This window comes from Bos mutus, chromosome 11 (assembly GCF_027580195.1).
Source record: "Bos mutus isolate GX-2022 chromosome 11, NWIPB_WYAK_1.1, whole genome shotgun sequence".
Classification (NCBI taxonomy): Eukaryota; Metazoa; Chordata; class Mammalia; order Artiodactyla; family Bovidae; genus Bos; species Bos mutus.
Window position 1 is genome coordinate 34,429,133 of NC_091627.1, and position 14,628 is coordinate 34,443,760.

General features: G+C 52.3%; 2 protein-coding genes across 4 annotated transcripts; both read right to left on the reverse strand.

Moving 5' to 3' along the window:
- Positions 1–543: 543 nt before the first annotated feature.
- Positions 544–1,329, reverse strand: UCN (urocortin). The gene is made up of 2 exons (XM_070379282.1): positions 1,212–1,329; positions 544–946 (listed from the first exon to the last, which is right to left on the reverse strand). The coding sequence occupies exon 2, from the start codon at positions 931–933 to the stop codon at positions 544–546; it is 390 nt and encodes a 129-aa protein (XP_070235383.1). The 5' UTR covers positions 934–946; positions 1,212–1,329.
- Positions 1,330–2,779: 1,450 nt separating this feature from the next.
- Positions 2,780–12,113, reverse strand: MPV17 (mitochondrial inner membrane protein MPV17). 3 transcript variants are annotated; one of them, XM_014478209.2, is made up of 9 exons: positions 12,045–12,078; positions 11,489–11,561; positions 10,753–10,844; positions 5,163–5,278; positions 4,852–4,944; positions 4,662–4,757; positions 4,379–4,411; positions 4,072–4,124; positions 2,780–3,066 (listed from the first exon to the last, which is right to left on the reverse strand). In XM_014478209.2, exons 4-9 carry the CDS (start codon positions 5,268–5,270, stop codon positions 2,997–2,999), a joined length of 453 nt encoding a protein of 150 aa, XP_014333695.1. In that variant the 5' UTR covers positions 5,271–5,278; positions 10,753–10,844; positions 11,489–11,561; positions 12,045–12,078; the 3' UTR covers positions 2,780–2,996. The 3 variants fall into 3 exon arrangements, with proteins under 3 accessions (XP_014333695.1, XP_014333693.1, XP_005895793.1); XM_014478207.2 differs by lacking the exon at positions 10,753–10,844 and having other exon boundaries at positions 12,045–12,113; XM_005895731.3 differs by lacking the exons at positions 10,753–10,844; positions 12,045–12,078 and adding an exon at positions 11,985–12,042.
- Between the last annotated feature and the right edge of the window lie 2,515 nt (positions 12,114–14,628).

Sequence of the window (14,628 nt, forward strand, 5' to 3'; positions counted from 1 at the left end):
TCTGCTCACTCTCTGAGTTTCTGCTTCAGAGACATAGCATCACCATCCATCCCGCCCTTCTCCAAATCTGGGACCTCTTGGGGCGGGAACGGGTGGGGGTGGGGGGTGAAGCGGAACGAACCCTTTTGGGGCACCTCCTTGATATTAGGCATGTATTCGCGAGCCCAGTGCCAAGAGAAGAGGGTCGGGGGTGGTGCGGCGACACTGGGTCTTGACTTCCTGGAGACTTGGAGACGATGGGGACCCCAGGACCCTGGCAGAAAGCGGTTCTCACGGAGCCCTCCCACAGCATTTGGTTCCCTCTCGCCGGCCTGGGAGACCCCACTTTCCCACGGGCTCACACCCTTCTGTGGCTCCCCGCGCCCCCATAACAGAGGCCAACTGCTCTTCAGCACTTTTATTAAAAACCGGTAACGCGGAGAGTGCTCAGGGTATCCCTAGGCCGCTCTAGCCCTGCAGGACTTGGTCAGTTCCTGTCGCTCACGTCTCAACCCTGAGGTGGAGCATTGGGGGTCGAGATTCTCGGGGCCCCAGACCCGCTGATCACTTGCCCACCGAGTCGAATATGATGCGGTTCTGCTCGGCGCGCTCCCTCTGGCTCTGCGTCCGCGCGAGTTCCAGCAGGGTCCGTAGCAGGTGGAAGGTGAGGTCAATGGACAGGGGAGGGTCGTCCCGTCGCGGCCGCTCGCCTGCCGTCCCGGATCCCCATCGGCCCTGCTCCGCCCGGCGGCGCGGGAAGCGCTCTGCCAGCAGCAAGAGGAGCGCGCGGGCCCCGCCGCCGTGGTTCCGTGTCCCAGGGCTCCAGCGCAGACTCGGATCTCGGACCCCGGCGGCCGCCGCCTCCTCCTCCGGGCTCCACTGGCTGCTCCCCGGGCGCAGCTGTGCCAGGAGCAGCAGCGCGGCCAGCAACGCCGCGCGTCCCGCCGTCTTCATGGTCCCGCCGGCCCTGGACACACAGGCGCAGCGCAGTGTGAGGTGCGCCTCGGGCAGTCTCAGGGGACGCCGCTCCCCTTCCCGAGCAAGTCCAGCGCCCCTGCCCGGCCCCTGCGACTGCCGTCCGGTGCCCACAGCCTTCCCACCAGCCCCAGCCGCTCCCAGTCCTGTGCCACCCTTTTCTCCCTCCCTGCCTCCCTCTTGGGGTGTCGCGTTGGGTGAGCTGAGCGCTGTCCTCGTGCTGAGGGAGTCTGGGCAGACGCGCAGAAGCCACTCACAGTTCGCAGGAGAGCAGAGCCTCTGCACCGTGCAGGATAGAGCTCCAGTCTCTGTCCCTCGGGGAGGGCTGAGGGCGCCTCGGGGAACACGGGGTCTGTCCCGGGACCTTCGCCAGCCTTATATAGCGCCAGAACAGCTCCGGCTGACGTCAGCGAGGAACATGCACTGATTGTAGAGCAATGACGGCCGCAACTCTGAGTCCGACCCTATGGCTGCGAGACCCCGGGAGCGCGCCAGAGGACACCAGACTTTGTGTCTCTGGAAATGACACCGGACTCAAGAGAAAGAGAAGCCTTCTTGGGCTTGAAGATTGCTCTGGGAGCCACGAGAGTCCTTCACTCACTTAGAACAGCCATCAGGGACTGGGGGGGCGGCAAGTCCCCAGACTAGTCCAGATCTCCAGCCTTCTCTGGAACAGGAAAGGGAGGCAGGACTGTGGTGCTGTCCATGGTGCTGACTTTGTGCTCAGCCTCTGAAAGGGGCCAGGGACCTTGGGGAAAATGCTGTGCTGCTCAGATCCAGTCCCTTGCCCCAGCTATCTGTTCTATAAATGAAGGCAATCAGGATGGCACTGCTGGCATTCAGCTACCACCATGGTACCCTACCCAAGAGGCAGTTTGAGCTGCCAGGATTCTTGATCTTCTTCCAGCCCCAGGATCTAAATCCTAGGGCTGTTTGACTGACGCGCCAAAAACAGAGGGCCTCTCGAGTCGGGGTGCTTTCAGATAACAAAGGCTGGTCCATCCGCTTCTTGGTTTGCCTCAAAGCTGAAGTTTAGCCAAGTTAAATTTTCTCCTGGGAATCAAAGCAGCAATATTATTTTATCGCTGACCTCCAGGTTAAGATCACTGAGTAGGAAGTAAGAAAACTTGGTTTCTTAGTCTGTTTGAGCTGCTATAACAAAAATACCATAAGCTGGGTGGCTTATAAACGATAAGCATTTATTTCCTCACAGTTCTTGAGGCTGGGAAGTCCAAGATCACGGTGCCAGTAGGTTTACTGTCTGCTGAGGACCTGCTTCTTGCTGTCTCCTCAGGTGGCCTCTTTTGTAAGCATACAGATCCCACCAGGTACCTACCCTCATGACCCAACCACTTCCCAAAGGTCTCACCTCTGATACCATCACCTTGGGCATTAGGTTTTCACCATATGAACTTGGGGAGATACAAACATTCAAACGATGATAGCACATGTTCGTGTTTCTACTCTGCTACTAACTCACACTGTGGAGAGGTCACTTCACTTCTATGGACCTCAGTGTCCTCATCTGTAAAAGAAGATTGGGGTTTGGGGGTCTCCAGACTTCTTTCCAAACCCTGGAAAATGAGACTCCCCAGTCATTTTCTGCTGGGTCTTACTCATTGCCTCTGCAGCTTCCAGATTACCTACTTAGAAATATACTTACAGAGGCACCATATAAAGAGTTTGAGGGGATCTCCCCAAAACTGGAGCTGTACTGGGGCTGGGAAGGGTTAGGAAAACAGCTGTCTATGAAGAGTGGGAAAAAGTGGCATCTGCCAGGATGTGCGTATAATCTAAAGTTGACAAAATGATATGTTTCAACAAATATTTATGATGAATTTTTATGGTGGGTTTTAGCCATTTCAATAGGAGTCAGGTTACATTAAAGAGTGAAGTGGGCCATTTCAGGGTGCTAACCCCATTAAGTTCTGACCAGCCACCGAACCCTGGGAAGATCAATGTGCCCACTTTGAGGAGGTGGTCCAACCCTTCCAGGGTCAAGGTGCATCACTACAAGGCGGAAGTGATGGGGTGAAGCCGACTTAGAGCCGATGTGCCTTCCAGGACAGGTAGGAGTTCCAGATAACAGCAACACACTGGACCACAGCCAACCTAAGGAACAAGGACGGTGCCATGAAGAAGAGGAAGTATAAGGAGGAAGCCAAGGGGAGAGGAGGGAAAGGGCAGCAGACAAAGAGCGAATATCTCCAAGAGTGTCCAGATCTAGGTCTCCTTCCTTCAGCCCCATGGAGGGATGTGTGGCTCAGATGAGACGACAACCAGCTCAGGTGCTCGTGCTGGCCCAGAGCTCTGTCTCTTGGACAAGAGCCTCTAAGTTAACTGCCCCCAGCAGCCATCTTGCCATGCATGGCTCCTTATCCATACTCCATCCAAGCTCCTTCTAAACACACGTTTGTCTTGTATAGCTGAGATCTCATCTTCCAAAAATGTGCTGCCTGCCATATAAAGCAGTACCTCCTTCTCTTTATTTTAAATATACTTCACTCTAGTTTCAAAGAGCATTTCCATGACTCTAAAGTTTGATTTGGTTCATAAGTCTGTATTCCTTTTAGTTATTCATGTCCATTCTGACCTTGTCTCCTCTGAAGAGTTTCATGATTTCCCCTGTTCCCAAAGCCCCCTCACCTCCAATAATTTTAACCACTCATCTTGTTTTCACTATATTTATTTTTACTGAGTTTTCAGCCACCACCCTGATTATTTAGGGTAAAACAATATTTTTCAGTGGGCTAACCTGACCATGTTCCTACTTGACTCTGGTCTACCTTTCTGCCTAACTTAGGCTGTAGTACTGTCCCTACAGTCAGGCCATCAAAGGTAGAGAGCCCAGGTGGGATGGAGATGAGGGCTGTGGAGCAAGATCCTCCCTACGAAGATGAGAGGTCAGCAGGCAGATGCTCTGGGACGTTCTATAACATACGAGATTCTGAACAAAGTGTTCAGGAGTCTGAGGAGCTCTGACCAGGGCAGGGTGTTCTGGGTGGGGGCGGGGGGGGGTGTTCTAAGGTAGTTCAAGGTTAAAAATGAGGATCACTTTGTCTCCAACTGTTCGTAATATGCATCTTCCTTGAAGGGTGGGATGGGGATCTGCCATACCTGTAATGAAGAGGAACCAGGTAGAAGTTGGCCAACTGCACGGCAGGCCAGAGCTACGAGAGAGAGAAGGGAAAGGTTGGGGGGCTGCCTCCATCACCCAACGCCAGACTCACGGCCTTGCCTGGTCTGACTCCAGCTTCTTCAGACAGGAACACATGGCACTGGGTGAGTGCTTCCCTGATTATGGTGCCCACATGGGCATGAGGGAGTAATCCCGATGGAGGGATTTGTGTCAGGAGAACCCCTGATCCCTGGGCATTTCTGGACTCAAGAAAGCAGAAGAGGCAGCTGAGGTGCCAACTCTTACATAGTAGTTGGTGATGAGAGCATCAGGAAAGTCCTGAGGAGACAAGAGAAGGAACAAGTGAACACTGGCACTTCCGGGCACCTCAGACCTCCTGGTGCCAACTGCCAACTGGCATGAGTATCACACACAGATTTCTGCTCAGAGAAGACAACACTGCACCACAGCCTCCCAGCTCCTCTCCTCCAGAGCTGGGCTCTGCCTGCATCTCCACCCTGCCCTGCCTCATTCCCCCAGGTCTGCCGGTCCACCAGCCAGAAAGCATCCCCACACCGGGCCAGCTCACCCGCTGGAGTTTGGCCCAGTTGTCCTGGGCTGACAGTCCATTGAGGGTCCCAACCAGTGGGAGGAAACAGCCCAGAAAACATGGGGCAAAGCCCCCCTAGGGAAGAGAAATTAAAGTGCTGTGAGCTCCTAAATCCTCACCCTCCTGCAACACAGCTCACCCTTCCCAAATCCCTTTGCCTTCCGCTCACCTGATCCAGCAGCATCTTCTTTAGTGCATCCACCTTGGTGGTGCCAGGAATGAGCCGGTCCAAAACTCTGTACCAGCCTCCTACCACAGGGCCCTGAAAGGAACTCCCAGAGAGGTGAACAGGGATGTGGAGGGGACACCAGGATTTTACATCACAAAGCTGCGCCCTCAAGTATTAGAAACCAACCCCCAGGGGGAGCAGACACTCAGGGCTGGCTTAGATGTTGAGAGGGTCCAATGGAAACCAAAGGATGACAAGGAACTGAGACCACTGTCCAATCCACCGGCAGCCCTGCTGTTGGCAAAACTTACCACAAAGCCACAGCCCAAGGAGGCCATTGTCAGGGTCCGGCCAGCTTGGTGTGCCCGCAGACCTCGCCTCTCCACCAGCTGCTGTGAGATCACGTCACCCAGGCCCATCAGAGACCCTGTGCGGGGTACACAGGTGTCATCAGGACACCTCCCAGGGACAAGCTGCCATCCCAAGGAGGGAGGTAAGTCTACTGAATGAATGAGGCTCTGGCACTCGGAGGCCAAGGGCTTCAATCTGGGGGAAATGGCCAGTCCCTTCCCACTGCTTCTAGGCTGGTGACACCTCCCCAAGGATGGTGACACTTCACATGTGTCCTGTTAGAAACTGGGATGAGCAGCCTGGAGCAGGCCAGGGCCAAGAACTCTGCAGTGAGCAGTGAAGGGAAGTTAGCCTCAGAAACCGCAGGTAGAGGAAGGAGAATCCGAGGTGCTGAGGCCTGAGAAGCACTGACTGTTGGAACTGGAAAAGCCTTCCAGATATTTTTGTGCAAACCCCTTATTCCAGAGGCTTGGAAATGAAGGCCTATGAAGTGGCACATAGTAAGTGGCAGAGCCAAGAAGAACCAGGTGGCTTGATTTCCTAGATGGTATTCCTTCCAGAATGCTGTACTATGAACAGATCATGTGCAGAATGGTAAGGAATCCTGAGGATTTTTCTCCTCCACTGAAGGCAGGACCCTGGCCAATGTCCTTCATCTTGGTTTTGGGAGTTCTCTTTGTAGAGAATAGCAAGAATAACTCTTTCTAAAACTGAAGTACTCAAATGATCCCAGGCAGGGGATGACTGGCTGAGCTGCTAAGAGACCCTGCAAGGAAGGGTCTGGTCACCTCCCAGCACAGGCAGGTTGACCCAGACTTCCTATTCACAGGCTCAAACCGAGCTGCCAACAGGCATGAAGGCCATCTCTCCTCAGGTCTTTGCACCCGCTTGCCCTCCCCTCACTTGCACAGACACCCAGCTCCAAGCAGCCCTAGTTGGACGCCTACACCCAGAAACCAAGACAGAAATCATCACTGTTTACAGAGCCCCCCCATCGGTGATGGTGGGTGATGGTTTATAGCAAACACACACTTCTAGGGCCACTTGCGAGCAACCGTATGACCTCCAGCTTGCCCGTCCATCTCACTGAGTAATGAGAGCCCCCTCCAGCCCCGCAGCCACCACTTTCCCTGTGCCCTCAATTAGCCTTGGGCAAACACATCCTCATCCTTCAACCCCACTCCTTGGCCCGGAGCTGGTGCTGACGTCTGTGCTGGCTGCATACTCACTGCTCCCCACCCCACGCACCCCCGGAACAGCCCTGCCCATGTAGCCTCGTCAGAGGCAGCTGAGTAAGGCTGAGAGCAGGGGCACCCACTGTGACCGAGGCTGCTGGCCTCAGCTGCTGGGACCCCAAGCATACCCATCAAGGCAGCCCTGCCTCTCCTCTCCCTGAAACTCCCGAAGTGGTAGAGGCTCTTCCCAAAACATGGCTAGCAGGGACAGAATCCTAGATGTGTTTGTTCTCTTATTCCTCACCACATCAAGCCTGGCAGGGACTCAGAAAATAGCCAAGGAGAAATGTCAAATGGACCACCCCAGACAACAGGACTGCCCTGGGAAGGACATGGAGAATGCTAAGTCTGGCCTGAAGGGTGCACACCAGCTCAAGGTGTGAGAAGCACTGGGGCTGAAGGTTTCTTCCCCTCCATGCAGTTAGCACTTAGCTCCCTGTCCCCTCTAACAACTTGGGGTCACCAGCTGAACACTAAGGGAGAGGAGGGAGCTGCTATGGCCACGTGACCCTGAAAAGGCCCAGGGAGGGTGGAACAGGAATAGAGTCGCTGCTTAAATAAAAGGACTAAAAGTTTGACATTCTACTCTGGCAAGATGTTTACAGTATACAAAGGACTCTCACACATTTAATCTTCACAAACGGTCTGGAAGACAGAGGTTACCTCTCCACTGAATGTCTTTGAGAGATGAGGCGACTTGGTAAGGAAGGGAGCTGGGGCCTGAACACAGGCCTCCTCTCAAGGGGAAATGGGAGGCCAGGAATTCCCAGCAGAGGCAGAGACCTGGGCTCAGATGCCAGTGGGCACAGAGAGGCTCCTGTGGCTTCGACTCACAGAGCTTCCTGCCCAAACAAGGGCCCACAGGCCCGCATGTCAGACATGTCCTGGATTAGCACACTTCCTGTCTGCTACGCCCAGAACGTGATCGCCTCCGCTTCTTGTCACCCTGTGGGGAGGGAAAGCAGCAGTACCCTTGGGAAGGGAAGAGTCGCAAAGAGACATCCGTTCTCACTCTTTGTGGCTTACCACAGTCACACAACACGTTAAAGGCACAGCAGGAGTGAAAACCAAAGTCCCTGACTTGTAGCCAGGTCCCGGAAGCCTGCAGCCTTGGAGAGAAGTGGATTCCAGGCCCCCAAACCATGACCATCAGGCCTGAGAGATTACCAAGTGAAAGGGCAGCAGCAGGAGTGAGGTGGTATAGAGCCTGTAGCCCTGTCTGTTCAGTCCATTTCAGACAGAACCATGCCCAGCTCCTTCTCTGCCTACAGATCATCAGGCCCCCTGGGCCAACAGCAGCTCTAGCACAGTCTAAGGCTCTGGTCTAAGCCTGCATTTCTGGTCCAAGTGATCGTGTGAGCAGGAAGGGCTGGCATTTCAGATTCCTCATCCCACCTTCCCCAACCCCAAACCCAAACAGACCCAAACCACCCTAGGCTCAGGGAGTCCTCTTGGACCCATTTGGTTGGTCTGGACCCTCCAGTGCTCTGGCTTCCCTTTCCTTGGATTTGTTTCAGGGGTATTGGAGCTGGAGGCCTGCAGAGACATAATGCCTGAGCCCCAATGGGGCAGGACAAGGGGCTGCCGGGCAGTGATGCCCCAGTGCCAGGCTGGGCGCAGAGCCCAGCAGGCAGACGCTGGCGCGGCTGTGACATCATGCCCCTGGGTAGGTGCCAGTTCTCATGCCGTCACTCACCACCAGATTCAGCAGGGTGAGGGGGTAGGGGTTGGGAGAGCCTGCCTCTGAGCACAGATCTATCTGGGACCACTCTCTGCCAGGGAGTGGAAAAGCCCCAACTTCCCATGCCCACTTCCTAGGCACAGGTGGGGGTAAATTATCTACTTCCCCTGTTTTGTTCCTTTCCTGGCTTTTGTGTGTAGAATCTTAGATGCAGGAAACTAAAGTATGAATGGAAAATGAAGAAACCGAGGGGCAGGAAGTTGGAATGAGGAGCAGGAAGCTGTCCTTGACTATGAGAGGCCTGGGTTGGCAGGTGGAGCTGCTGGCAGGGGGCCCGAGGGCCGTCTCACTTCTCTCCAGGAGTCTCCAACAATTAAATAGCTGCCTGGGGTAGGGGCTTGGTCTGGCAGAGCCCCGAGGGAGCTGAAGCCCAGCAGCGAGAGGCCTGAGCCCTTCTCACTGCTAGAAAATAAGATAACATGGAGAGTTCCACAGCTTCTCAGGTACCTAAGCCCAGACCAAGCAGGGTTAGTGCCCTGGGGGCGCCCTGCTTCTAATGGCAGCTCTACCACTGACCACAAACCTAAACGCATGTCACTCCTCTCTCATGCCTCAGTTTCCTTCTTGGTTTCAGGGGCCGGGCTGAATGGTCTCTAATGTCCGCTGAGCTCGCACATTCAGACTCCAGGGAAACCAGTGTCTGCAGAAGCTTCCACAGCAGCACTAGAGTGGCCTGAGATGGATGGAGCGGGGCCCTGGGCCCACTGGAGGCTGGAAGGGCCCTCAAAAAAGGAGGGGAGAAGGCTGATTCAGACTCTGCCCTGGCTGCCCTGTTCCTGACTCTGACTTGGCCCATACTGGGTGTATCAGACACTTCTTTTGAACCAACTCAGATCTTTTTGATTCAATCATCTGTTTCAGTCACCACTGCAGTTCACCTGATGGGTCCTTGTCCTGAGACAAGGGGCTCACATCTGAGACAAGCCCCATACTTCGGGCAGAGCTACTGCTGGGGATCATCATGCCTGGGCAGTGTGGTAGAGCACAGAACACGGGCATCCATACTCCATGTGGCAAACCTCTGGCCAATGCAGGATGGAGCTGGTGGGTAAAGGTTTCTCCTTGTTTCCAGAAAAGACTATTCACCCACAGACCCTAAGAGGCATTTCAAAAGAGCCTCTCAGTCAGTTTTAAGGGGGTGAGTAGCCATGGGCCCTAAGCAATGTCCATTTGATAAAGCATCCTTATATTGACTGTCCCTTTTTCCCTTCTCCTCCCATGGGATTATTTCCTACCAAACTACCTGCCCTGAAGCTGCAGACTCTACCTTCTGGAGAACCAAGGTAGATGGCTATCCAAGTCCAACTTTATGGCAAGTGGAACAAACCCAACCCAAACACCACTACAAAAAGAAGAGCTTGTTGTGCTTGGCTTGCCAACACTCATATATAAAGGCCCAACTCCTGGAACCTTTTAAGTTTCTTGAACACTTTTTGATTTCTAAAGCCTTTTCACAGAGATAATCCCTACACTGACTTTGTGAGGTCATATAACTTAATTCAAATTCTAAATGAGGAAACGAAGGCTCAGAGAGGTTTATCATCTTGTCTTGATTCACAAAGCTAAGAGTTATGGCTCGGAGATTCAAATCTTGGTCTTTGAGCTCCAAGTCTGAAATCTCTATTCTGTTTTCCAGTGTGATGAGCTATCCCAAGGGACCTTAGGAACTACTGTGTTGGGATCTAAAAACAGCTCAGTGAGCTAAATCCACCTCCCCCCTTTATTTGCAGTTTGATTTGAATACACTGAGCTGCAGCGAAGGAAGATTCTGAAAGGTTTGGGAAAGTCTGAGAAAAGTGTTAACTAGAGGTTGCTTCAGGTTGAGATGTTGGTACAGCCTCAGGAAGATTGGGAGTGTGGAGCCCCAGGGCTCCAGCACCAACCACCAGTTCCCCAGCTCGGCTACATAGCTGCACTTGGACCTCTTGGAGCTCTAGCTCCTACCTTGATCCACTGCAGATCCCTTGGGGAGGGAAACACAAGGACGGTCCTTCCCCTCCCTATTCCTGATGGCCACGAGGGAGAGAGGGAGAACCTTCCTTCCAGCAGTTAGGGTCCCCAAGGGAATCTGAGGCTGGGCAAAGGGCCCAGCGTGTCAGTTCCCATCACAGCCACCCAGTCCAGCATGAGTCACCGCATGCGCAGCCAGGTGAGTCATGCCGGCTGACGGACACTCCGAGGACAGGATGGAGGGTAGCTGGGCACAGGAGGCTGGAGAGGGGCCCAGGGAGGGGCAAGACTCCTTGGCCAGTCACTCAATGAAGCTTCTAGTGCTGACATGGGGCTATTCCAGTAGAAGGATTACTGTTGTACTCTGGCTTTCAGTAGGCCTCCCATCCCTCACCACTTTTAACAATCTTCCTCTCAGAAGCCCACAGTCCTCATTAGAATCTTGTTCTCTTCCTCTAAACACAGGCAAGACCTCACCATAGCCTTGTGACCCTTGCACTGCCCCGACAGTCACAGGCCTTCCAATCCCTCTCACTATAAAACGAAGCTTTATGACATCTCCTCTCATGGCAGCTAATCTGCAAAATAAAGATGATAACAAATACAGGTAAATCACTGGGTTACCTTTGTGAGGTCGCTACTCAATCACTGGATTTAGAGCAATAATAAATCCTCGATTAGTATATTGTTTGAGGATACATCCATAGACAGTAAAACTATAAGACAAGCAAAAGAACGATATTAAACAAAATTCAGGAAAAGTAATTATCTCTTGGGTGTATGAATTAAGGACAGGCATTCAAGGGGTCTCAAAACTGGGTACAGATTCAGGAGTTTTCAGTTTAGTTTTATTTAAATGTTACACACATATATCTTCATCATTCTTTTGTGTGTTAAGATATATTTTCCAATAAGAACAATACTAACAAAAATAAACTGGGGTAAGAGTCTGATTCCAGCATTTATTAGGTGTGGGATCTAACATGGACTTAAGTAATCTTAACACACTGACTTTATGTGTGTTGAAAGTGCTTTGCACACTGTGAATTGTTAAAGGAGCCTTTGTTACTGTTCGTTTTCTAAGTTAAGGGCTCCTGGGGCCAATGCCTTTGTCCTAAAGGGATGACCCTTCAGGTTTGTGAGGGCTTTCAGATCCTATGTTATAGCGAGGTCACCTATGCCTACTCCTTTCCTTATAAACAGCCTTGGGGACCCTCCCTCCAAAACAGACTGGGGTGAGAGCCAATCTTTCAAGGACGTTGAATAGAAGCAAGAAATGAGGGGAGGGAGTGTGTGCAGCAAGCTTCTGCCTCCCAAATCAGCCTGCTCTGGTATCACCTAGGTCCCACAGGACACTCACCAGCTGTCAGGACCTGTACCTTCCACGGGTGAGCAGTCAGAGCCCGCTGGTAGGCCCGCCAAAGTGCCATTTCCTGCCAAGCCGAGAGGAGAGGGAGGTCACTCCCACTGCCCCTCCTCACAGTTAAAGAGACTTTTGTTTCTCCCTTGGGCCCACTCCTTCTCCTTCCCGCTCTAAAGGGGCAGAGGCTTCCTGGACAGCTTCCTGTCACAGGGGTCGCCTTTGACAATCGGCCAAGAGAAGAATCCCGGGGGCTGCCACCCTCCACCCCACCCCCATCCCTGGAGCAGAGCTATCTGTGGTCTCCGTCCGGGCCACACAGGACACGTCTGCTCGGACTTTCACCCAGAGCCTTGTGGGTCCTCAGATTCAGACTTTTAGTTGGCACCAGCCCGCATCCTTCCAGAGCCTTGGCACCAGCCCGCATCCTTCCAGAGCCCAACTCCACGCCGGAAATAAACTCCTGACTCCCTAAACCTGCAACGGTCCCACGCACCATGGGCGCTCGCGGGACACGTCTCTTTAAACCTGTGACCGAGGATCTGCAGCTACTCACCTGGGCGCGAGCGCGGCCTCTCCCACGTGACCTGAGTGCGCGGAGGGACTTCCGCCCCAAGTCCCGCCCTGTCCGCTCGGCTGACTGTTAGGCTTTCCCTGCGTCCAGGGCCAGAACAGGAGTGGACCCAGCCTTTGAAACCGCAGAAAGGGGTTCCTTCTGGTTCTGCGCCAGGTCTCGTTGCTGAGCCCGCTAGCCCACCAGGGTCCCTCTACCTCCTTCTGCCCCTTCTCTCCTCGGTGTCAGGGCCTCTTAACTTGAATTGACCCTCACCTTTCCCGTGTCCTGGAACTGGCCAAGGTTCAGACGTAGTTCTAGGTCTCAGGAATCAAGAGTTTGGAAACTTGCTAGCCGTAATTATATGTGCGTGTTACTTTTTGAAAAATTTAAGTTCTTCACTAGCCTCAACTGTGAGCTCCTGAATGGGTGGAACTGGGTCTTGTTTCGGGTTTGTCGTCCTCCTAGCTGACTAGTTCAATGTTTTGTCCACAATAGCCTTTAGAACGGAGAGGGCAATGGCAACCCACGCCAGTACTCTTGCCTGGAAAATCCCATGAACGGAGGAGCCTGGTAGGCTGCAGCCCATGGGGTCGCGAAGAGTCGGACACGACTGAGCTACTTCACTTTCACTTTTCACTTTCATGCATTGGAGAAGGAAATGGCAACCCACTCCAGTGTTGTTGCCTGGAGAATCCCAGGGACGGCGGAGCCTGGTGGGCTGCCGTCTATGGGGTCGCACAGAATCGGACATGACTGAAGCGACTTAGCAGCAGCAGCAGCCTTTAGAAATGCTGCGTAAAGAGGACTCTTCCAGAACGTCAGGTTTAGGCGCTGGTTTCATAACTAAGCGGGCTTGCAGCCTTGGTCATCTCTAGACTTGAAGTTCCTCATCTGTGAAATGGTTTTCATACTGGGCTCCTCAGTTCAGTTCAGTTCAGTCGCTCAGTGGTGTCCGACTCTTTCCGACTCCATGGACTGCAGTACACCAGGCCTCCCTGTCCATCCACCAACTCCCAGAGTTTACTCAAACTTATGTCCATTGAGTTGGTGATGCTATCCAACCATCTCATCCTCTGTCAATCCGTTCTCCCGCCTTCAATCTTTCCCTGCATCAGGGTCTTTTCAAATGAATCAGCTCTTCGCATCAGGTGGCCAAAGTATTGGAGTTTCAGCTTCAGCATCAGTCCTTCCAATGAATATTCAGGACTGGTTTCCTTTAGGATGGACTGCTTGGATCTCCTTGCAATCCATGGGCTCCTCAGTTTTAGGGATTTATAGATGTTTGGGGAGAGGGTTATCACAAGCTGTTCATCTCAACTTTTAAAAATATGTATATATTTCTAAGGGCTTTCCTGATAGTTCAGTTGGTAAAGAATCTGTCTGCAATGCAGGAGACCCCAGTTCGATTCCTGAGTTGGGAAGATCCGCTGGAGAAGGGATAGGCTACCCACTCCAGTATTCTTGGGCTTCCCTTGTGGCTCAGCTGGTAAAAGAATCTGCCTGCAATGCAGGAGAACTGACTGGGTCTAATCCCTGGGTTGGGAAGATCCCCTGGAGAAGGGAAAGGCTACCCACATAAAAATATGTATATATTTCTAGAAAAACCCACATTTAAATAAGGAGGCCCACAACTACAAGTGTTTGGAAACCAATAGATTAGGTGATTTCCTAATCCATTTCCAGCTCTAACATTTGTAACAGTTTGTGAATATACTGCAACATTCTTTCTAGGGTAGTGGAAACTTTTGCAAGATCCCTGGCAGATGTCAGCCTGGCACCCTTTGCTTAATTATCCCCAGGGAGCTCACACTTCAGGAGGCAGCCTTGTCTGACTCAGGCTCTTTACCTGACTAGTTCCAGCCCCCCATTTACACAATTCCTGTATGATTAAGGCAGGGAGAATCCTATAAGAGATACTGGAGAAATGCAGTTAGGAAGCAAGAGAATTTGATATCACAAACTTTTAACTAAAGGTTTCTATACACAAAACACCATGCTAGAGTAAATTTACACTAGTAAATGTAATAGGAGACCAAATGTGCCAAATTGGAAAGTTGTAGTTTGAAGTCAGACTACCACCACTCAGCAGTTCTATGACGTTCTTCAGAATGCTTAAACTCTCAGAATCTTTGTCAAGTAAATTGGGGCAATGTTGACTTTTTAGGGTTAAATTAAGTAATGTTAAAGTTCTTGAAAGTGCCCAATATATATATTCCTTTAGCCTCCTTTCCTTCCTCTTGGGAACACATGGGAGAGAATAGATTTTACTGGAGAAATCTGGGAAGCCCTTTGGTGAAGGTTAGAATTTGCGCTGGGACCTTGAACAATGAACAGTACTTAGGTGGAGATGGTGGAAAAGGATGTTCCAGGAGGAGGGACTAGTAAGAGCAAAGGCACAAAGGAAGAATCGCACAGGAACCCATGGACGAGGAATGGTTGGAGGGGAGTGGCCTGGGGAGTAAATGGTTTACGGGAGAGAAAGCAAGGGCTGACAGCATTTTCCTGATTTTCTTTTGGAGGCTGAGATGAGGGCAGAACGGGCAGCAGGGGCAGGGCTGCCAATATCAGCCTACAGCCTCAATGA

Excerpts from the sequence above, each read along its gene's own strand:
- MPV17 (XM_005895731.3), bottom strand. Across the intron at positions 4,758-4,851 it reads AGAAGATGCTGCTGGATCAG|GGGGGCTTTGCCCCATGTTT; the intron begins GTGAGCGGAAGG and ends TCTCTTCCCTAG. Across the intron at positions 4,412-4,661 it reads ACTGGGCCAAACTCCAGCGG|GACTTTCCTGATGCTCTCAT; the intron begins GTGAGCTGGCCC and ends TTGTCTCCTCAG.
- UCN (XM_070379282.1), bottom strand. The coding sequence starts at position 933 with ATGAAGACGGCGGGACGCGCGGCGTTGCTGGCCGCGCTGCTGCTCCTG.